Source organism: Mobula hypostoma, chromosome 9 (assembly GCF_963921235.1).
Source record: "Mobula hypostoma chromosome 9, sMobHyp1.1, whole genome shotgun sequence".
Taxonomy (NCBI): Eukaryota; Metazoa; Chordata; class Chondrichthyes; order Myliobatiformes; family Myliobatidae; genus Mobula; species Mobula hypostoma.
In genome coordinates, this window is record NC_086105.1 from 110,417,767 (window position 1) to 110,440,375 (window position 22,609).

At 37.6% G+C, this 22,609-nt stretch overlaps 1 protein-coding gene across 1 annotated transcript in view; it reads right to left on the reverse strand.

Moving 5' to 3' along the window:
- Window positions 1-22,609, reverse strand: part of LOC134351946 (uncharacterized) — a 315,363-nt gene that overhangs the window by 196,792 nt on the left and 95,962 nt on the right. Inside the window, exons 46-61 of the mRNA XM_063058888.1 lie at window positions 22,405-22,534; window positions 21,032-21,222; window positions 20,040-20,127; window positions 18,055-18,175; window positions 16,875-17,053; window positions 15,848-15,994; window positions 14,551-14,675; window positions 12,878-13,011; window positions 9,373-9,467; window positions 7,015-7,174; window positions 6,712-6,739; window positions 5,415-5,496; window positions 4,757-4,924; window positions 4,213-4,424; window positions 2,497-2,591; window positions 297-424 (exon numbers count right to left, since the gene is read on the reverse strand). Of these exons, the coding sequence (XP_062914958.1) occupies window positions 297-424; window positions 2,497-2,591; window positions 4,213-4,424; window positions 4,757-4,924; window positions 5,415-5,496; window positions 6,712-6,739; window positions 7,015-7,174; window positions 9,373-9,467; window positions 12,878-13,011; window positions 14,551-14,675; window positions 15,848-15,994; window positions 16,875-17,053; window positions 18,055-18,175; window positions 20,040-20,127; window positions 21,032-21,222; window positions 22,405-22,534 (2,083 nt within the window). The remainder of the gene's footprint in view (window positions 1-296; window positions 425-2,496; window positions 2,592-4,212; window positions 4,425-4,756; window positions 4,925-5,414; window positions 5,497-6,711; window positions 6,740-7,014; window positions 7,175-9,372; window positions 9,468-12,877; window positions 13,012-14,550; window positions 14,676-15,847; window positions 15,995-16,874; window positions 17,054-18,054; window positions 18,176-20,039; window positions 20,128-21,031; window positions 21,223-22,404; window positions 22,535-22,609) is intronic.

A 22,609-nucleotide genomic window follows, 5' to 3' on the forward strand; every position in this document is an offset into this window, starting at 1 on the left:
ATCAAATTTCTTTGCAGCATTACAAAATTTGTTTAGAATACCCCAGTCTAGAACTGGAGAATTAAAACAGAAACAGTAAATGCTGGGAATACTCAGCCAGTCAGGCCACATCTCTGGGAACCGAAACAGGGTGAATGCTTCAGGCAGGTCAGAGACCCTTGATTAGAACTAGTCAGAACTTCATCAGCACTACAAAATGAACCGTTTAATTGTAATGGCTACCAAGTAAATAATAGTGATCTGCATTCCAAATCCACAGTCCCTCATTTCACAAGAAAAGTTATTTTAATCTTTACCTCGGAAAAAGCATCAGGCGGCATCAGAGTATATACACTCGTCAGAGTTAGAAAGTGACTGACATTTTGAAATGTGCTCTTCAAGAAGACAACAAAGCTTCGGTTTTCATAACAGTCCAGGGGAAATGCTGAGGAAAAGGAGAAAGAACTTGGTTACTTTTCAATCACATGAATCACAGAAAACTTGTCATAAACATAGATAAAAAAGCATTATGTTTTCAATGAAGATTAAAATAGCTAATAGCAAGAGTAAATATCTATTAATATTCTGTTTCATTATGTACAGTAAAACTAATGTTTTGGCTAAAATTCTATATAGCTAGCTGATAGCATTGCTGTCCAGTTTTTCTTTTGAAATTGTACTTTCCTTTAACTGTCAGTTGTTTTAAGGGCATTTAAGTGACAATGTGGATGTGGATTCACTTGCAGATAGCAAGTGTTAAGGCTCTTAATGATATTTTACATATGATATCACGAATTTCAAGCTGGGTTGCTAAGTGTATGCATGTCATAAAATTTCTTAATGCATTAAAATTTTAACTGCTGGATGTCTGACTTCAACAGAAATAAAAATGGCAGATGCAAATAGTTTAATGTACTTGAAAATAAGATCGAATTTGTAAGAGAAGTGCCTGCCTCAGAAAGGTAGATATGAGTTGTTTATTTTTCATATTTATAACTTCTGGTAAATTATACTTCTATTTACATATAAAACTTTCTCAAGGCATCACGCCATGAAAATATTGCATGCAATTAAAAATCGTTCATTTATATCGTGCCTTTCTGGACAATGCAAGTGCTTAAACTAATCAAACATTTTTACAACATAGTCACTACTGTATCTTAGGAAACTCAACACACCATTGCTCCCCCCAAAACAACAGCAATGCTTCAATAATCAAACAATACGTTCAGTGCTGTTGAGAGATACAGCAAATATACTCCAGAACACAAGGCACATCTGCCCTTTTATTCTTTGTAGCAGTGTTACCTATTAAATAGGGTCCTAATTTAAACTCCATTCAAACGACAGCACTTCTGACTATGTGCCATTTGCTCAGTTGTCAACCTTTATTTTGTGTGTCACTGTCCAAACCACAGATTATGATTCAAAAGCTCAGTTAAGCAAAACTGATACACTTAGCATGACAGTGCACATCATATCAGAAAACTACGATCAACGGTATCAAAATTGTAATGGTTTTGTTACACTAATTTTTCATTTATTATGGGTCAAAAAATAAGTCACAAGATATCGAAGCAGAATTAGGCCATTTGGCCCATCGAGTCTGATCTGCCACTCTATCATGGCTGATTTATTTTCCTTCCCAACCCCATTCTCCTACGTTCTCCCAATAATCTTTGGCCTACTTAAGTAGTTATCAACCTCCGCATTAAATATACCAATGTCTTGGCCTCCACAATTGTCTGTGGCAATGAATTCTACAGATAAACCATCCTCTAGCTAAAGAAATCCCTCCTCATCTCTGTCCCAAAGGGATGTTCTTTTATTCTGAAGCTGTACATTCTAGTTTGAGACTCTCACTATTGAAAACATCCTCTCCATGTCCACTCCATCTTCAAAATTCAGTATGTTTCAATGAGTTCCCTCTTCATTCTTCTAAAGTCTAGCAAGTACACGACCCACAGCCATCAAGGTGCTCCTCATTCATAAACTTTTTCATTCACAGGATCATTCTCATAAATCTACTTTGGACCCTCTTCAATGCTAGTACATCCTTCCTTAGATATGGGGCTCTCTGGCCAATGCCTTACCAAGTCTCTGCATGGCATCGTTGTTTTTTATATTCTAGTCCTCCTGAAATGAATGCTAACATTGCATTTGCCTTCCTCAGCACCAACTCAATCTGCAAGTTTACCTTTAAGGAATCCTGCACTAAGACTCCCAAAACACTCTGCACTTCTGACGTCTGAATTTGTTCACTGTTTAGAAACTAGCCTATGCCTATCCTTCAAAAACAAAATCATTAAAAAAATTAACTCATAGGGGTATACATTCTTAACTAAGGAAGATTTAAAAAGATCAAAACACTCCTTATAAGATCATGAAAATATTGCCGCATTAAACATACTCAGCACAATTTCAATTTCAATGAAATGTTTTAAACACGATGAAAAATTTTGACAAGGAAATTTATTTGCAACATGCTGGGTAATTACAATTGGTTTTCCATCATACCTGTGGTATTAAGATAATTAACGATCCACTCCTTCAGTACAATCCTTCGCATTTCTGGTGACATTTCTCTGAATCCTTCACTCAGTCCTTTTGTACTATCACACAGAAAGACAATTAGAATTATTGAATAGATCCCAACCCTATAAAATCTTTCTTCAGAGAAAAAAAATAAGTATGGACATTTTTAAAAATGCAAAATATACCCTCACTGCAAATGCTAGATTTTTTCACAAAAATCTAGAGTATTTGCCTAAAAATTGGTCAACGTATGAAAAGGCTCCTTAAGCAATCAGTTCATAGCAGGCAAACTAGTATCATATTCATGGATGTATTGCTGGAAATTTCAAAGCAGCATCAGGTCCAAAGTGTCATGCACTACTGAGCAGGCCCTAAACACTTAAGGGCTTTCCATCAACTATCTCAGGTCCGGTACAGGAGAGAAGCCCAGAGGCGTGAGGAAAAAAGTGTCAATGCAAGACTAAAGGAGTCAGGGCAAGAGCTTTCTGATGAGGGAAACACTCAGGGATAAGAATAGTAGATGGTTTAGTGTCGGGTTAGGACCATGAATCGAGGGTAAATCTGGCAGTATAATTAACAATCAAATGCATGAAAACCAAACTGAGTTTGGTGGTTGGAGGAGTGCAAGTGCTGGGGACCTCGACGGGGAAAGACCAGCAGCAGGGATTCATATTCAGTTGGCTGAAAGATTCAGGCAAGGGTGATGAGCTTGGAGGAAAGGTCTGCAGGAGGGATGGACCTATGTTACAGAGACCCACCCATTTCAGGTTCTCATCTCTGCTTGGGCACTGCTCATACAGGTCACTTTAAGCCCTGCTGAAACAGAGCATGGAGACATGGAAAAGCTGTTGGCTGACATTAATTTTGTCCAAAGCACTCCATACATCAACATGTCCAGCACATAGAGGCACTTGAACAAAAATTGCTGACTGTAGAAGTCTACAATTTACAATCGAGTCTGAAATCGGTCTGCACAGCACAGACATAAGCTGCACCAGAGGGGTAATCACAGATACACAGAACAAGGCTTGAGACGTCTACAGCTTCTTCTAAAAGGAGTGCATGACTGTTACTGTAGATTGCTCCTCACTGAATTGAAGGATTTCTGACCACAGTAGAAACATTAAATTGATTTCTGGATGCCAAACTGAGATCACACACTGATATAAACTACAAACAATGGGGCAAATTTCAATACTAGCCATTATAGTATCAACGCCCTTTAAAATAAAATGTATAACTTATTTTCAATGTACGCTGTTATTATTTGGAATGACATACTAACAAAACCAGAGCTTTTCAATAACTTGACATTCATCTTTGAACAATTCAATAATAGGCTCCAGGAATACAGAGAGCAGCCAAATTTTCAAGCACATCGATTGTGTGATTCTACAGGTGAAAAGTGTAGTTCGTATCAGACATAGTGTTGTTTCTAGGACTTTCAATAACATGGCTCAACATGTGGTATTACTGCTTCATAATTTAATGAAAATGAGGCCTAAAATCAGGGTTAAGATTACATTAATAACAATAATCTAAATTATAATTCAAACAAACAAGTCTTCTAACATATCTTAAGTCAGTTAATATTAATTACATCTCTAAGTAATAACAATATGCAATGTTTAAACATGGTTGTACTGTACTTCTGTTTTAATACATATCACTAGATAATGCAGAGAGTCATTTACTCACACTGCTTGGTAACCATCACAGGATAAGTTTCTCGCCAGAAGAGGACTCAATGCTGACCGGGAAATGCCTGCAATGAATGGTCTGAGTCTCTCCTGGAACCATTTTGCCAGGAAGGCTGGATTGGTCAAGTTTTCATTGATCCTCACAATCTCCCACAGAGCATTTATAAATGTGATCTTCGTCTCTATGGGAATCCCTTCTGTATTTCGGGTCTGAAATAAATAATTCAAAGTTCAAAGTAAATGTGTTACCAAAGCACATATAATGTCATCATATACAACCCTGAGATTCCTTTTCTTGCAGGCAGTCACAGCAAATACAAAAAACCCCATCCATAAGGGTGCACAACAACCAATGTGCAAAAAAAAAACCCAACAAATTGCCATGCATCCATTCCTGGCTTAGCCTAGAACTCTATGACTCAAACAGCATAGCAGGCAATTCTATTCAGGGGAATCAATGGGCAACTAATATCGACATTGTCAGAAATACATACATCCCAAAAAGTAAGTAAATCTTTAAAATAATAATAATAATTAGTTACCTTCCTATTGAATTTATCGAGTGCTTTATTTAGTGTGGTCTCATCAAACTTCTGAAGGAAAACAATCAATGCTGTTTCATCTGTGGCATTCAAAGCCATTTTGCCAACGAAGCAGTAGAAAATATCTGTCAAGTTATCACTATTTAAACTTCGCTTCAGTAGATCAGGCTGTAATGGAATTCATACAGAAAACTGTAACTATAACTTATTTCACTGACCTAGTATTTCATAAAATAGTCAACTTCTTGTTAAGTGGTGGTTTTTACGATGCATTAGACTAACACAAAATCAGCACTGACTAATTAACACATGATTTTGCTTGTTACTATCCAATAAAACCCTGATTTCAGAGGACGATGCAGAAGTAATATATGCTATAAACAAGCCAATGTGAGAGTTTTATTAGTGGTTATTGTATACCCACCCTAATTCTAATCATTCTGATAACCTTATTTAGAAATATGACAGACTGGGGCAAATCACATTGAGGAAGGCAGAATAGGCCTTTAGAAATTCATTCCGTTTTAATAATCAGAAGGTAAAGCAGATTAAGAAAATAAGTTGACTTAAAAGACACAATATAGAATTGCACACATGCACTTCAGCAACCTAAATAAATATCCCTTGATGACAACCTGTAAATTGTGACACTGCTTACCTTAGCACAGGCATATTCCGTGATGTTAAAGTTGCAGAACTGCTCTGGATTAACATTGCTTAGGAAGTTATCAAGCGCATACCTGGGGAAGCAATCAGAAAAATTCCATTATGATTCCTTTTCTCTGCCTTTTTAAAACAAAATTTAAATATTAATCAAAACAAAAAGACCTCAATAATGTTTGGTTTACCAGAATTACCCATGGGGTCCTGTCACCAGGATTATGTGAAATGGTAGCTCCACAAAAAAACGTATAAAATTCTAAAGGGATTGGACAGGCTAGATGCAGGAAGATTGTTCCCGATGTTGGGGAAGTCCAGAACGAGGGGTCACAGTTTGAGGATAAAGGGGAAGCCTTTTAGGACCGAGATGAGGAAAAACTTCTTCACACAGAGAGTGGTGAATCTGTGGAATTCTCTGCCACAGGAAACAGTTGAGGCCAGTTCATTGGCTATATCTAAGAGGGAGTTAGATATGGCCCTTGTGGCTGAAGGGATCAGGGGGTATGGAGGGAAGGCTGGTACAGGGTTCTGAGTTGGATGATCAGCCATGATCGTACTGAATGGCGGTGCAGGCTCGAAGGGCCGAATGGCCTACTCCTGCACCTATTTTCTATGTTTCTAAAAGGTGCTCTGTGTTAATTTGAAGGCATCTTGCATAAGGCTCTTGCCTTCCTTAAAACATCATTGATTATGAAACACAGAAATGCGATTTATAGTGGTCTCAATTATCTAAATATTAATGCTTTATGCAAATGTTAGTAAAACTGGAGCTGTGTACAGGCTTTGGTAGTAATTATCTAAATCCATTTGGGAAATATTCCAAGCGTGGATTTCTAATGCATTACTTGGACAACTGAATGATAACATTTATCAGGTCAAAGTAGTTTAATTTCATTTTAGAAATATCTCTGTAAATACTGCACATTAGTTCTCATTGCAGATTATAAACTCATTTTGACCCGTTGTGTACCAATAATTTTTAAGGCATTTTCATGACCAGTTTAAATGAAAATGGATCTATTTCAGTTTAATCTGAGAGATTATATTTGCATAGTGGGGAAGGTGTGTAATACAAAAATCCACTTTTCAAAATAGTACAAAAGGAGCCAACCAAAGATCTTAAGTATTCTACATTGTGTGTAGTTTCATACGAGCAAAATCTGTGCATTAATGTACTAACCTTTCTCTGTATTATCTGTGTTGCAGGTGCATAAGGATAGCACTACTAACATATTAACATTGGCTCTAGTTTTCTAGAGGCTGCGCGCAAAGTAACATTTCCCTTAAATACTCACCTGTTTTTGTCTGCACAAAATATTCGCTCTGAGGGTGTGAAAGAGAAAAATATTACTAGAAATGCACACTTTTGATATGAGTATATACAGACTGAATCAAATGAGAAAACAAATCTGAAATACATTAAATAAGGAACTGGGTTACTTGGTGATTAACTGTGAAGAGAAAGAGACAAGTAATAACATGCAGTCACTGTGCTTAAGGGAGAATTGACTATAATGACTCAAAAGAGAGCTGGACAAAATTAAATATTTCTGAACATTTCTTAAAAGCACTTCTTTCCATACGAGAAAGGTACATACCTCGTGTAAGATCTGGGATCCCTCCTGACAACCCTAACCGTCTGACTTCAGATTCAAAGTGTGAGTTCACCCAAACAACCACCACAGTTTCATTGACTCCATCTTGAAGAGCTTGAATGTTGTACCCAAGCAAGTCTATCAGATTTTGGGCAGTCAGGTTCTGAAACAACGAAAGCAATTGATAACTATAATCTGTTTCCATACCACACGAGAAGAAATCCTTCATTAAACATTTTTTGTTGTGAAATGCAAGTTCTATGGATATACAGCCAAGTTATCCAAATGAAATTTTTGAATTGATATTATCCATTGTCCAGCCTATAGCTTGTGTAAAGCTATTGTTTGTTTCAAAGCTTTCTTCCCTCACACCTACCCACCATTCATACACATAGACAGGTCTCCAACGCAGGAAAGACAGCCTCCAAAGAACTTGTATACATCAGGCTTCCAACTTCCACAGTGGACTCACAGACTTGCTGATCCAGACTTTTGGTCATAAGGCCTAAACTTCCAGTCTCACTGACTTCAGGCTTCGATCTTCAGTATCGACCCCAAGACTTGCAGAGTGACAGGGCCCTGAACTTCACAGCATGGAATCTGGACTCGCTGACACAGAGAGTCACTGGATCTCATGCCTCCTGCCCACATGGACCTCCAATCCCAGGACCCACCAGCCCTCATCCTTGTTGATCTTCATTCACAGCAACATCCGCCCATGGGCCATTGACTCCCAGAAGACTCCGATCTGGACTTCAGCCTGGCCTCTAACTTCCCAACATCCATGTCCCTAAACCCTAACCTGACCCCTAACTGCCCACTCTGTCCCCGAAACCATCCCTATGAACTAAAAAAAACAATAAGTTTAAGCCACAAGCTTGATGGATACCACAGCTTCGCACCATCTTTCACAAAGACCCAAAGAGCTTCTCAAATCCCAATTTTCAAGTTTTACTTTTAGACCTCTCACTACAGCTGACTTGTGACAACAGGCTTAGTTGGGTTAAAGGAGGCAGTTAAAACATTACAAGGCATTTTTTTTTAGAATTTCCAACACTATTTTCCTAATGTAACATCAATGGAATAGTCGTAAACATTTAGCGTGGATCTTGATGATCCTGATGGTTTTATGCCTCATTTTCTGAGTAGTGCTTCCAATTGGAAATACCCTAACATAATTTAAGAAAAGATGTGCTGATGTTGGAGAGGGTTCAGAGAAGATTCACAAGAATGATTCCGGGAATGGGAGGGTTAATGTATGAGGAACATTTGACCGCTCTTGGACTGTACTCCTTGGAGTTCAGAAGAATGAGGGGGGACCTCATAGAAACATTTCGAATGTTGAAAGGCATGGACAGAATGGATGTGGCAAAATTGTTTCCCATGGTGGGGGAATCTAGTACGAGACAGCATGACTTAACGATTGAAGGGCGCCCATTCAGAACAGAGATGCGAAGAAATTTTTATAGCCAGAGGATGGTGAATCTATGGAATTTGTTGCCACGGGCGACAGTGGAGGTCAAGTCATTGGGTGTATTTAAGGCAGAGATTGATAGGTATCTGAGTAGCCAGGGCATCAAAGGTTATGGTGAGAAGGCAGGGGAGTGGGACTAAATGGAAGAATGGATCAGCTCATGCTAAAATGGTGGAGCAGACTCGATGGGCCAAATGGCCAACTTCTGCTCCTTTGTCTTATGGTCTTATGATCTAGAATAGGTAGTAATGTGTACAATTCCCAGCAGAAAACAAACAGGCAGCAACAAAAGGGTCCAAATCATTCTTAAATTCTAAACCTCCCAAGATCCTACTATTTATGATTTTAACTTGAGCAGTCAGATCAGGAACTACCAAGAGCTTAACTAGTCCTTCAAATTTAATGTCTGAATGAAATATCAACATTACATACTTTTATAAAATTATGACATTGGAAAATACCATACATTATGTATTCGAATGATGTGAGATATAATCTTAACTCATGCCTGAAGGGAGAAATCACGGCAGTTATTCCTTCAAGGCAGTGTGGACAGAAGATTGACCACAGAGGCTCAAACAGCTTTTCTTTTTTTTTTGGGGGGCGGGCGCATGAATGGACAGATTGGACTTCTCACTTTTTCTTGACACCTGACCATTTTGCAGATCCTCAGAACAGAAATCAAAAACAGAACAGAATCATTTTTCATTAGTTCCATTCCCAGAGAGGCTCAAAGGTTAGAAACAAGCATGCTCCTTTCTCCCATTTACATTGTCAGCACAACTTCTTGTCAGAAACGCACTGTTAAGAAACTTGACAAAAACAAGGTTTTGGCGCTGCAACTGGACTCGTTTAGTGCAGAAGAACAATAGCAAGACAATACACACCTTTACTACTTGAGGATTCAGGTTTGCAAAGGTTGCAAAATTCATGTTCACCTCAATATTTGCAAGGACTTCAAGATCTCCCAGGGAAACTCCACCTTAAAAGAGAGTTATATTACAACACAAGCCACACATCTGTACAAGCTTTATAAATTTGTTAAGTATTTTAACTAAAATAATTTCACATTCATCAGTTCAACTTTCTAATGATACTAAATAGCTTATCACTGGCAGGACTATGTAAACATAAAGCTTGAAGCTTTCTGTTTAAGATGTCATTGAGTATGCAACAAGAATTTGGAAACAATTTCCAGCGTAGTTTGAGAGGACATGACCCTGGCTTCAGAAGAAAAGATCTTGCCTGGCCAATGTCTTCCAGAAAGCCCTATTGTGTTCAGTATCTTTTTTTCTGAAAAGCAAACTTGCAGCATAAAAGTCGGGAACAAATAAGTAACTGGATAATGGCTGAAACAAAGTGTATTAATACTTGTTACTGTGGCTTTGTAAGAGAGAAGAGATACCATCCCCTGGTTCAGTGTTGGAAGTTGAATGTTTTTCCTAACTTCTATCAAGATTTTCAAAAATCTTGATAAAGTCTTGGAAACCCAGTATAAATTAAGCAAACCTAGTGGAGTTGAAGGAGATAGTAAAAGAAAATACATGCACTAATTCACTTTAAATTTTTACTATTTGAAAAATTGCATAAATGGCTATTTATGGAATTTTAGAGTTTTATTTCCCATCATCTGAGGTGTTGGAGCTGAAATCTGGGGGCAAATCATGCAAATACTACCTCAATACATAGGAGATTAGCAGAATAATAGCAGATGAAATTTAATCCTAAAATTCTTAACTGTTTTGTTCAGAAAGGAAAGCTGTTTAAGGTGCATTTTCCCTGACGACATTAGAATGGCTTGGATAATGCTGAAAGATACAAGATCCAAAACTTAGGATTAGCTAGCCTAACAACATACTGGTGCCACAGGAAGCAAATGAAAGAGAACATTTTCTAATACGATGAAAAGCCACCAATCTGTGGCGTTAACTCATAATTTCTCTATCAAAAAATGTTGCCTGCCTTGATTGGTACTTCCAGCTTTCTCTTTTGCTTTAGATTCCCAACAGCTGCAGAGTTTTATTTCACACAGTTTCAGAATTATTTTTGTCTTTTTCTGTTTCAGTCCCTGGTCCTCATTGTCTTTCTGCCATTTAAATCGCTTTGAAGCAGATCAATTGCGAGCAATAGGCCTTCTCAGATGGAGCCACCAAATTCTACGTCACTCATTTTCTCCAAGCCTGCACCCCATCACAACCCCTTTGTTCTCTCCAGCCCTCCTTCTGCTTTTCAACTACTTAATAAACCAATCCCCATTTTCATAAAAATATTAACTTGAAACATTAACTTTGTTTCCTTTCACAGATGCTGCCTGACCTGCTGAGTGTTTTTCAATGTTTTGTTTTTATTTCAGACTTCCAGTCATCTGTAGTTACTTAGTTTTTCCAACAAAGTAAAATTTTACTTACTTACAACATGGAAAGAAGCTATTCAGCCCACTGAATCTATTAATAGCTCTCAGAACATTTCTATTGGTCTCTTTTGCCCATCAAACCCCTCCAGTTCTCCTGCCTAGATGTGCACCTATACTAGAAAATAGAACAATACTACACAAGTTATCCTTCTGTGCACGGTGTTGAGGCAAACTAAACTAATTGCTCTGCGTATTCGAAGTTCACATCTTTCCATATCATGCCAATTCATGTGCCTATCTAAGAGCCTTTTGAAAGCCTCTGTTGTTTTTGCTCCACCGCCAGCCCAAGCAGTCACCCATCACTAAAAAAAACTTCTCCTGCAAACCTCCTCTGAACTTGCCCATTTCACCTTCAATGAATACCCTCTGGTATTAGACATTGCAAACCTGGGAAAAAGATACTGGCTGTCAAATTTATCAATGTTTCATAATCTTATGAACCTCCACAAGAGCACCCCTCAGCCTCCTCTGCTCAAGAGAAAGCTACACAAGTTTCCCTAACCTCTTTTATAGCACATGATGTCTAGTCCAGGCAACATCACAGTAAACCTTTCCCTGCACCTTCTCCAAAGCCTCGACATACTTCTCATAATGAAGCAACCGGAATGGAATGCAATACTCCAGATGTGGCTTAGAATTTATAAAGCTGTTAGAGAGCCAAATCCAACTGTATCCTTTGCCAGTTTTCTATGCCATTCACAAAACCAACAATCTTCATATCATCTGCAAACTTACTAATATATATATAAAATCATACAATAGAAGTCCCAGTGTGAAACTCAGTGGAAAACCACTAGCCACAAAGTTCCAGCCAAAAAACAAGTCCTATCAAGTCTTCTATGCGCAAGCCAAAACTGAATTGAAACAGCCAATTCTCTGCGGATCCTACGCATCTTTATCTTCTGGAAGAGCCTCCTATGAAGGATCTTGCCAAACACCTCACTAAAATCCATGTAGGCAACATCTACAGCTTTACCTTCATCATCTCCTTGAAAAAGTCAACTGAGTTAATAAATCATGACTCCCCCTGCACAAAGCCATGCTCTCTCTGATTAGATCATAGTTTTCCAAATACTCATGAATACAATCCCTAAGAATCTTCTCCAGTAGATTCCCTACTACTGCCATGGGTCTTGCCATCTATAGTTTCCAGGATTATCTTATTTCCATTCTAGGATCAATTTTACTATTAACCAGCTAGCACATCTTTGGGATGTAGAACAGTTGCACTACCTGTAGTGCCACTTTTCCTCCCCTAGAGGGAGGCACTATATAATCTGGTCAGTAAAGTGTAGGTCAGAGAAAATCATGATCTAACTATAGAGTTTCATGTCAATCGGCAGTTTGAATACATTGTGCATTTCTGGTTTTCAATCAAAACAGAAATGTCCAAGTAATGCAAACTGCATCGAAGAACCAAACTGGTCACATAAACAAATACACAAATCATAAAGAAAGATTAATTAAACTTAGGCCCCTGATCGCATGGAGTACCACAGGTGATGCACATATTTCAGTTAAGCACGTTTCATAGCTCAGTGAAATCTTGAATATTAACTTGAACCACATTGAGCATAGGAGAAGAGGAAATCGGATTCTAGCTCATTAAAGCAAAATGCTTGGACATTTTGCTCAGCAGGCCTAAAACTGACATTGAACTTGAGTGGAAATTAGGATTAGACAGCTTCTATCGAGAGGAACCTACTAATGGTTGTCACTGGAGGCAAGTTGTCAAATGAAAATTACATAAAATGAAAGTACACAAACATTTTTATTCTAGAAAATTCTACAATCAAAGCACAAAAAATATTGACAAATGTTTTCAAATACATCCTTAATACGTAATTTTAATGCTGCAAATGCCTTCATATATAAAAGCTTGGTAGAATAAAAGACAAAGAAATACCACCTATTGTCATTTAAGAGTTTTCCAAACAAAATCAACTAACGTTATTAGATGGAAAAATCTTGCCACTGACCTAGATAGGGTTTTATTAGATGGAAGTAGGCGATTGTGTTCCTTTGTTCAAATTCAAGGACAGACAATGCTTTGATGTAAAGAAGGTCTTTTGTTGACTGTGGACAAGTAGATAGATCCAGAGCTCCAGCATCCCTAAAAGAGATGGGTGGAAGCATTAAATACCTTCCCCGACTCCAGTCTCTGAGACCAATACCACACACACTCCAGCACAAACATGCCAAGGTAGGGTACTGTAACAAATTAAACACTCATTGCCACTTGAATCACCCTCCTTGATGCAAACTGAATGAAAGGGTTAATTGTCATATGGGATTACTGGTCTATTATACTTACAAAAATGTAACACTAATAATCCTTTTACATTTAATGGCATATGCATAAACATGCAGTTAAACTGAGTTCTTCAGTGCCCGTTTCTTAAAAATTGCTCACTGCTAAATCATTCAACTTAAGACTACTTTCGTGTATGATATTTTGATTCCTACTGCATGGATCAAGTGGATACTTGATCCTGAAGGATCACTGGGGACCCGAGTCACCCCACCACAAACTGTTCCAGCTGCTACCATCCGGGAAACAGTACCATAGAATTAAAGCCAGGATCAACAGGCTCTGGGACAGCTTCTTCCACCAGGCCATCAGACTGATGAATTCACGCTGACACAATTGTACTTCTAAGCTATATTGACTGTTCTGTTGTACATCTTACTGTACATACTATTTATTACAAACTACTATAATTTGCACATTGTACATTCGAGCAGAGGTGTAACGTAAAGATTTTTACTCAAGTATGTGAAGGATGTAAGAAATAAAGTCAATTCAATACAATACTGTAAAACATTAACATAATGGCAAACTAAGCATGTGTTCTCTATATATTTATCATGTATTGCATTCTACAGCTGCTGCAAAGTTAACAAATTTCACTGCATATGCTGGTGATATTAAGACTGATTCTGATCCTAAAATGCTTGGTGATATTCAGGCAAATTCACTTCCACATGAATTCTCTTAAAATAAACAGCCTATTATCAGCTAATGGGACCTAATAATATTTTATCAGCAGATGGGTCCTACTGCTTAAGAATCTGGTCTTAGAATAAAGAACTTCTTGTTATTACTGAGATCACAGTTTGAAATACAGATCAATTTGTCTTGGATCAAATTTTCTTTAGTGGATGTGTGTATGCTGCCAGACTATGAAATTTAAGTACATTAATTACCTTCATATCATCCTCCTCATGAGTGATTACCTGCTGAATTTTGAGCTTTAGATTTAAAGTTACATCCATTCCCTCAAACACACAAAGTCTCATCCATATCCATCAAAATGTTTCTGGCTTGCTGTCCATAATTTTCCACCTGAATTGCATCCTGGTTCATTTTTTCAATCCTCATTATACTCAACATGAAATACTCACCTTCCTTCTGCTCATAACTTTGAAATATTTAGTCCATTTTATTCCAGACCATTCCTAAATCCTTTGACCCTCACAACCTCTCTTCCTACTTTCAACATTTTACTTGATAGCTGTTTTCTTGATTAGACTCCTAGTCAAGAACTTCTACAAAATTCTGTCCCAATCTGATCCTCATCTTTAAAATTCCTTGGAATATTTCCACAGTACTTACTGCTTTATATCAATAAATTAAAGATTCAATACTTACATTAAGTTTGAAATTATCAGCTGGCTCTCATTCAAAAGGCACAAGTTTACTCCGCCAATAGCTTTCAAAGTAACAGCATTTAGAGTTCCACCTAACTGCAGATATCTTGTTATGATAGATACAACCTGCAAAAAGAGATTTCGAGATTAACGTGAATGTTACAAAGAGTGCATATTAAATACTTTTGACTGCTTCTCAAATCATTGCCCAATAAATATTTCAACAAAACTTCATCAATGGAAATAAAAGCTGGTAGAGTTGATCATTTGCTATCAACATTTTACATTTTTGTTCAGAATCAAGATGTGTCCCATTTTATTTGAAGGTTATGCATTGCCACTGGCTCTCTATTAGGTCCAAGGGGAAATACTACCTACTCCTTCTTTATGTCATCACTTGGACAGATTGGGCAACTGAAATCTAATTTCTTTGGCAATCCAAGGGTTTTAAATAAAATACATTAATCTTGACACTAAATGATTATTATGAACAGATGAGTGATTGTGCATTCATATTTTTTCTTGAATGTTTATTTTTCAATGTACTTTTGAAAAATACGGCAATAAAACTTTCAAAACTGGGCCAACTTCAGAAGAAATAAAAACTAGAAAATTGAAACATTTTACAATTTATATTTTATATTTTACATTTCTGTTCCAAGTCAAGGTCCATAGCCTAAAAAATGTGAAGGAGTAGCATTTAAGCCTTCTTAGTTATTCAATAGAAGCATGATTGAAATTTGATATCAGCTTCATTTCCCACTCTGTCTCCATATTCCGTAACAGATCCTAATGCTCATTCATTCCCAAGATGGCTGATGAAGAACTGACACAGTAAAATGGGGCTAATCTGTAATACCTGGTCCTGTGAAGGCAGAGAAACCATACCACATGTTAGGTTTGTCCCCTGCTTGAGGACATGTCATACAATTCGCAAGTTTTGAACTGTGCCCCTCAGTGGAAAGTATCTGGCACCTTTTTGCTCTGTCGCCTGGCCTGTCTATATTCATTTTTAGACTCTAGTCCACAGAGTCAGGCATTACTGAAACAGGGGAGAGTTTATATTTAACAAAATTCTAATTACAGTTAAAAAATGCCCTGCCTCTCATTCAGAAATACTTCATGAAGCCACAGAGAAAGGAAGTAAACCCCCAACTCCTGCTTCCTTGCCTAATTAACAATAATTCTGCACAAATCTAAATAAAATTTCTGGGTTCAACCCAAAGCTGCTTCAGAAACAAGTTGTCACTTTTGCAAAGCAATGATATTTTTACATTAATATTTTGCTGGTTCAGTACCATGGTGTTTTCCAGTTGGGGTTTCATCAATTCTGAAAGAGTGTCAACTTCACTGATATTCCAGCTGCTGACTTCTGTTGCATTGAACACCGTGGTTATGTTCTGCAAAATTTGAATCCGGTCTTCGGGGAGCCCATTAGGGTAAATCTATTTCAGAAGACAGAAATAATGTTCAGTTATTTAACAACAAAATTTGCAACATTTAGTTGAAAGATTAAATATTTTGTTGTATTTAAAATATTTGGTCCCAGATTGACTCCATTAGCTTATTGCTAGAGGGGTGGAAAGGGGGAAGAGAAAGAGAATATAGTAGGAGACACCAGCAGAGAAAAGGAGATATTGATTTCCCTTCCAATCAATGTTAATCTATTTATTTAGGGATACAGTTTGGAACAGGCCCTTTTGAACAAAAGAGCCACACCACCCTGCAAACCACCTATTTAACCCTAGCCTAATCATAGGACAATTTACAATGACCTAACGGCTAATATCTTTGGACCACTGTTCCCTCTAAGCTGTGCGAGTGCACAGCCACACAGTAACCGAAATGCTCCCACGCACATAGCCTTTGTCGTTTTGCAGCTGGGATTTTCTTTTATTAATGTTTTATGAAAGTGCTGCACAGTTTTCAGACCATGTAAAAGTTTCCTGCTCGGAGCAATGGTTGGTCCGCACAGCTGTAAACAGAAATTAAGAGGGAACATTGCTTTGGACTGTAGGATGTAACTGAAGTGCTCATAGGAAACGCACACAGCCACAACTGAGAATGTACAAACTCCTTTCAGGCAGCACCAAAATTGAACTTTGAACTATAGAACACCCCAAGCTGCAAGAACGTTGCACTAACATCTACGCTACCATGGCACCCTACGTTCTCCTATTTGAGAGTTCGAACTGCTGGCAAGGATCTTCTTGAAGGTTGATTTTACTTGTAAAAAAGTCTGCTTATTGGTTTTGGGTTATTCAATTTATTCTGAATGATTCTATTAGCAGCTCCTTTGTGAATGAATCATAGTGTGCTCATTACCCGTAGCAATCTGTTTTTCAGAACTTCTAGCTGGGAAGGGTCAAAGGAAAGTGTTCCCAGTTGAAAGATATTGTTGTCCAAAACACGATCACTCAAACAAAGATCCAGCTGGTTCACATTGTAGATGGCGGGGGTCAAATCATTAATTTCTTCTGCTTTTATCTGCCCCATTGTACAGTCTGCTCAAAAAGAGATATACCACTTCAGTTTGCTGATTAAGCCTTATAAACAATAACAAAAATTGTAATGCTTTGTGACTGCAAAACATTTCACGAATTCACTGGAAGACATCGAAGTCTGAAATGTGGGTCTAGCTTCATTCTTTACTTTAAGAGAGGCGAGCACATACCACGTGGTAGTGTGATGATGCATGCAATTTATGTATTTATACAGAAACCAGTAGTGAATTATTTAAACAAGAATGCTTAATCAAACAATACATTTACAACATTACTGAAATATTAAATACAAAACAAAATTTCCTCTCAGTGAGTAAACAGTTGGTGAAATAAAATAGTGGAACAGGTACTGCATGCCAATATTGAACCCTAAAATAAAGGTAGCAATTTACATCATCCTAACCCTCGAGCAAGGCTCAAGGGCAACTTCTATCCTACTGTTATTAAACTTTTGGTTAATTCCTGGCTTCTTGGCCTCACAATCTATCTTGTTATGATCTTGCACTTTATCATTTACCTCAACTGCACTTTTTCCGTAGCTTATACACTGTATTCTGCAATGATATTGTTTTACCTTATTCTAACTCAATGTACTGATCAGTATGAATAGAATGCAAAACAAACTTTTCACTGTGACAACAATGAACCAGTTATTCCAAGTTTCTCAGAAAAGATCAACTTGATCTAAGATCAACACATCATATCTAGCCAACTCAATTATTTTAACCTGCCCTGCAATACAGTTAGCTTTCCCATGGTTCCTAGAGCCCAAGCACAAAAATCTCATCATCCCCAAAGTGAATTCCTATTCCTTAAACCCAGTGTACCCTGAGGGGAAGATAAATGTCTAAAGAAATGTGACTCATGATGCATATTGCCAAATTGGTTTACATTGAAACCTTTGCCACATATTTGTATATATATGCAGATAGTATCTGTATGATTTATATGCCTAACACTGTTCCTTTAATTACTTTTATACATTCACATTTAGGACATACTTGTTGTATTGTATGATTCTTTTTGTAAATCCAGCTGCTTTATAAATGCCAGGACATCACTGGGTGGTTTCAATGATTTTATTTTCTTGATAAATCTTGGGAGTGCTTCTTTAATGACAATCTGCAATTAAACAAACATTAAAAAAACATTTCAATATTTATACGTAGTCTCAATCAGTTCCTTGACGAATCTCTTTGACAAAACCCCTAATACCCACTATTCTAGCCCACAGTAAAGCCCGATTGACATAGTTGTCAGCTGATTTGTCCCACTAGCTACAGAATACTGAGGGGAAAAGTCTTCGAAAGATTTTGTGGAACAAATAGGGCCTGGGGGCACAAAAATCTCCCCATCTATTAATCCATGTAATAACCCTTTTTACATACTCTCAACTTCAGATATTTAATTCCTTTCAGGAAATGCCAGGGACACTTGGCAGGTCAGGCAGCAACCATGGAAACAGAAACAGGCCTTTGACTGCTAAATTTTTCCATGAGTTTATTTCAGATTTTCAGTATCAGCATTTTGTTTTTTTAAATTTTCATTCCTGTAGGAACCTTTGAATTTTCCACTCAAATGCTGAATAACTTGCAAAGACTGGTGCTGGCAGCTGGGCACATTGAAAATGAGACCTCCAGGATTCATACAGTAAAAAACTCACAAATCTCATCCTATTTGATATCCCTTAATTTACTCTTTAAAATCAGTGTAATCCAACAATGGGCTGTTGATGAAATAAACTGTGGACTGTAAAAAGCAGTAAGGTCTGGATTACTGTGAACCAGAAAGCATGTGTTGCTCTGGTCTTTATTAGATGATGCAAATTCGTGCGAGCACTCTGACCATTTGCCTACAGCATTGGGTGTGGCAGAACAGGTTGGCAATGCTAATTCTCCCTTTGCCCAGTTAGTCACTACTACTCGTTCTGTCCCTGTATTGATGGTGCAACCAATCAATACATTCTCCACCACACATCTACAGGAATTTGTCAGAGTTTTAAATAACAATACTAGATCTGTGAGAGGAGCAGAATATTGCACAGCCCTTGGAAATGAATCCTCTCTGTAAAACTGCTTTGAGGGATGCTATCGCTCTTCCTATAATGGACAACATAATTCCCCAGCCCTGAAGTTGTTCAATGGCACCCTGGGTAAGGTCTGATTCGAAGTCAGAGAATAATACAACACAGAAACAGGCTGCACGGCCCAACTGGTCCATGCCAATCACAACATACTTCCTGCTAGCCCCAGTTACCCATATTTGGCCTATAACCCTCCAAGCCCCTCCACTCCATGTACCTATCTAAATGCTTCTTGACTGTTGCAATTATACATTCTTTGTTCCAGGTACTCATTATGCTCTGTGTATAGAAGTTACCTCTCAGTTCACACTTAAATCTCTCCCCTTGGGTAACAGTATGTGCAAAGTCTCTACCACTCATAACCCTCTAATGACCCCCACCACCATTAATGGCATCTATTTGGTGCTTGGTTGCAAAGCCTACCACTGGTTGCTGTGGCAACCCTCTTCAAAATGGGATCTTTGGCATGAACTAAGGCACTGGAGGGGTTGCTATTAGTTGCTCTGCGTGATACCATATATGTACCACCTGCCATCATTCACCTTGCAGCTAACTATGCAGGCTGCCATCAAAGGAATATTACAGAAACAGAGTGCTTCTGCATAATAGCTTCTCCTAATGAAGACATCAACATAGCCTCAGTGATGGAGAAACTGGCTCATGAAACAACTGCAGTGTCATACAAGACAAGTAATTTCAAAAGCATCCTCAATGTAGAAAAGTAATTCAAAGCTGTCACAATCATGGTAGAGAACCGGAAACTGTGCTCAGTAAGTGGAAAGGAGGTGACAACGTTTGGTTAAAAAGGTGGGGTTTAAAATGAAATAGCCAAGACTGAGAGCATAAGTGGATTCTATTTTTTTGGTTTATCTTTTTGACTTAAGCTCAACCAAATAAACATACCTCCTTTACTTCTTTCCATGTGTCAGTCAAAGTCAAAGGCAAATATCCCAGTTCATATATAGTAGATGATGACCATGTTGAAGGAGTGCTATCAAGAAAAAAAAACATTTTTACTGAAAAGTCCTTTGGAGATTAACTAACTTAATAAATAGCTTTGTGCAGAAATCTCCTGGTAGGCATCCTGAATAATTTTAATTTGAACAAGCTTTGGTCTCATATGATCATATAATGTTCATAACTCATTCAAACTAACCAATTTCCAATGGGAAGTTCTTGTTAAGGTTCACAAAAAATTGTGTGGCCACAGTTTTTTTAAGCTTCTGTATCTGAATCATATATTTATGCAATCTAATAAAAGGAAATACTTCTTTCAGTCTGTAGTATTAAACAAAACACACAACTTAAAATTCTTCAGTCTATGCAAATGATTTGCATATATATGTAAGAGCTTTAACAATCAACCTCGAAGAGTACCAGAGAGCTTTATAGCTGATCAAGTCATTTTGCAATGCTGTCCCCTTTGTAATATCAGACATTTGAGCATTACTTTGTACATATATACGATCACAAGCAGGGATACGATGTATTCTGTGGGCAATATAGGCCAATCAGCAATAGGTCTATTTTAGAATGGAATATGAAATTCTTTACAAGTTATAGGGCAGAATGCAAATTCCAAAAAAATACATCCTGTGTTGCACAAGCTCCGTCCACTAACTCCATTAAAATACCAGCCCACCTATCCACCTCTTCACTCCATTCCCAGCACTGCCTGGTAAACCCTTACAAATTGTTTACAGTTGAGTTGGTCAGAATCCATCAGGCCCCAACCAGTAATTTTTTTACAGTGTAACTGTGTGCCACCCCAGCTCAGAACATTTTTGAAATTAAGTTTGTAAGACCTGTATAGAAAAAGAAGAGTGACTCCTCTGTTGATTCGCTATTGAATTTTTCAGGAGTCCAATTTGATCCACAAACTGTCTCAAACTCACCTGTATCTGGTCTTTCCACTCTTCAGTAGTCCTTCGATTGCTCTCTTTTGACTTTCCGAGTATGAAGTACATTTCCTTAATTCATCCAAAATGGAAATATCAGATTGAGAGATAACTGATCCAGGGAGGTCACAGACCAATCTGCCCAGTATTGTCACACTGTCCCTTGTCAGATTTCTGCCTGAAGTTCCCTATAATCATAACAAAAGGAATACAGTATTATTAAGCCATCATGGAAATACTCACTTTCATACAAACTGAATCAATCTTACATCAAGGAAGAATATATTAGCATGAAATAATAAAGCCGCAACTCGCTGAGAATGTCAAGGAAATAATGTCAGGATCTCAGTTCATGATGGTTGAAAAATAAATTCAGTAAGTGAAAAAAAAATCAGTAGCTCAGGACATTTAGGTTTTAGAATTTCTAATTTTAGGATTTTTGTTCAAGACAAACTACAAAACACTGATCTCCCTAAGCTGTGCGGGTGCGCAGCTACGCAGCAACTAAAATGCTCCCACGTACATAGCCTTTGTTGCCATGCAGCTGGAATAAAGGCATTTGAGAAAAAGTTTACAAAACGTGGAAGATTTTCCTTGTTGTACTGTATTTCATTATATTCTGCAATTAATGAAATCAAAAATATGTGAATTTTCAACTTTCATTCCAGCTATTCATAGACTGCAGATTACAAACAAAAACATTTAAAGTGCTGCACAGTTTTCAGGCAGTGTAAAAATTTCCTTCTCAGAGCAATGGTGGTACATGAAGCTGTGTAAAACAAAATAAAGTGATCTTTGCTTCAAAAGTGTTTCAATGAAGATAGATAAATCCTTTACCATTTTAACAGACACTAAATTAACAGACAATATTTCACCGATTATTGATAAATATTACACCTACAAATGGACTTTCTTCGCATTACTTATGAGCACAGATTTAAAGGGTACGATGTAATTTTTTTCTCTCAGAAATTCCATACTATTGAGCTGAATGTGTTTCAAAATGCCACCATCTACAGTTCTTCTGGATTTTCAGTAGCTTCAAAGTCCCTGGCCCCAGTCTTCCACCCTAAAGCTCTGCCAGCCTTACTACTGAAACTGCTGGTCTCTTGTAATTCTTCTATTGAATCAATCATTCTCCAATCTTCCCATCCCCCACTCGATCTGACCAAGAGCTTTAATGTAAATGATTTCCATAGCAACATATTGCCTTAATACTGCAGCAATCATTTGGTCATGTTCTTCGCACTGATCTTATGTAATACAGATACTCCTATCTGATACAAATGAATTAAGAGAGGAGCACTTTCACTGGAGATTACTGGTTTTGCAATGATCTGTTTTTTAACCATTAGGCACATTTTCCTTACCAAACATGTCAGGGCATCATCCAACAGATTGTGTCTTCTTGATGAACCTTTTGGTAACATATCAATGTTTGCTTTCCCAACAGCTTTGAAGAATGCCTTGCAGTTTTGAGATTTTCTGAATTTTGCAGAGCTATGATGTTAGAAATATTGATTAAATATACTAAAAGTGATTTTTTTTTCTTTTTCAAACAGTGTCCAGTATAAT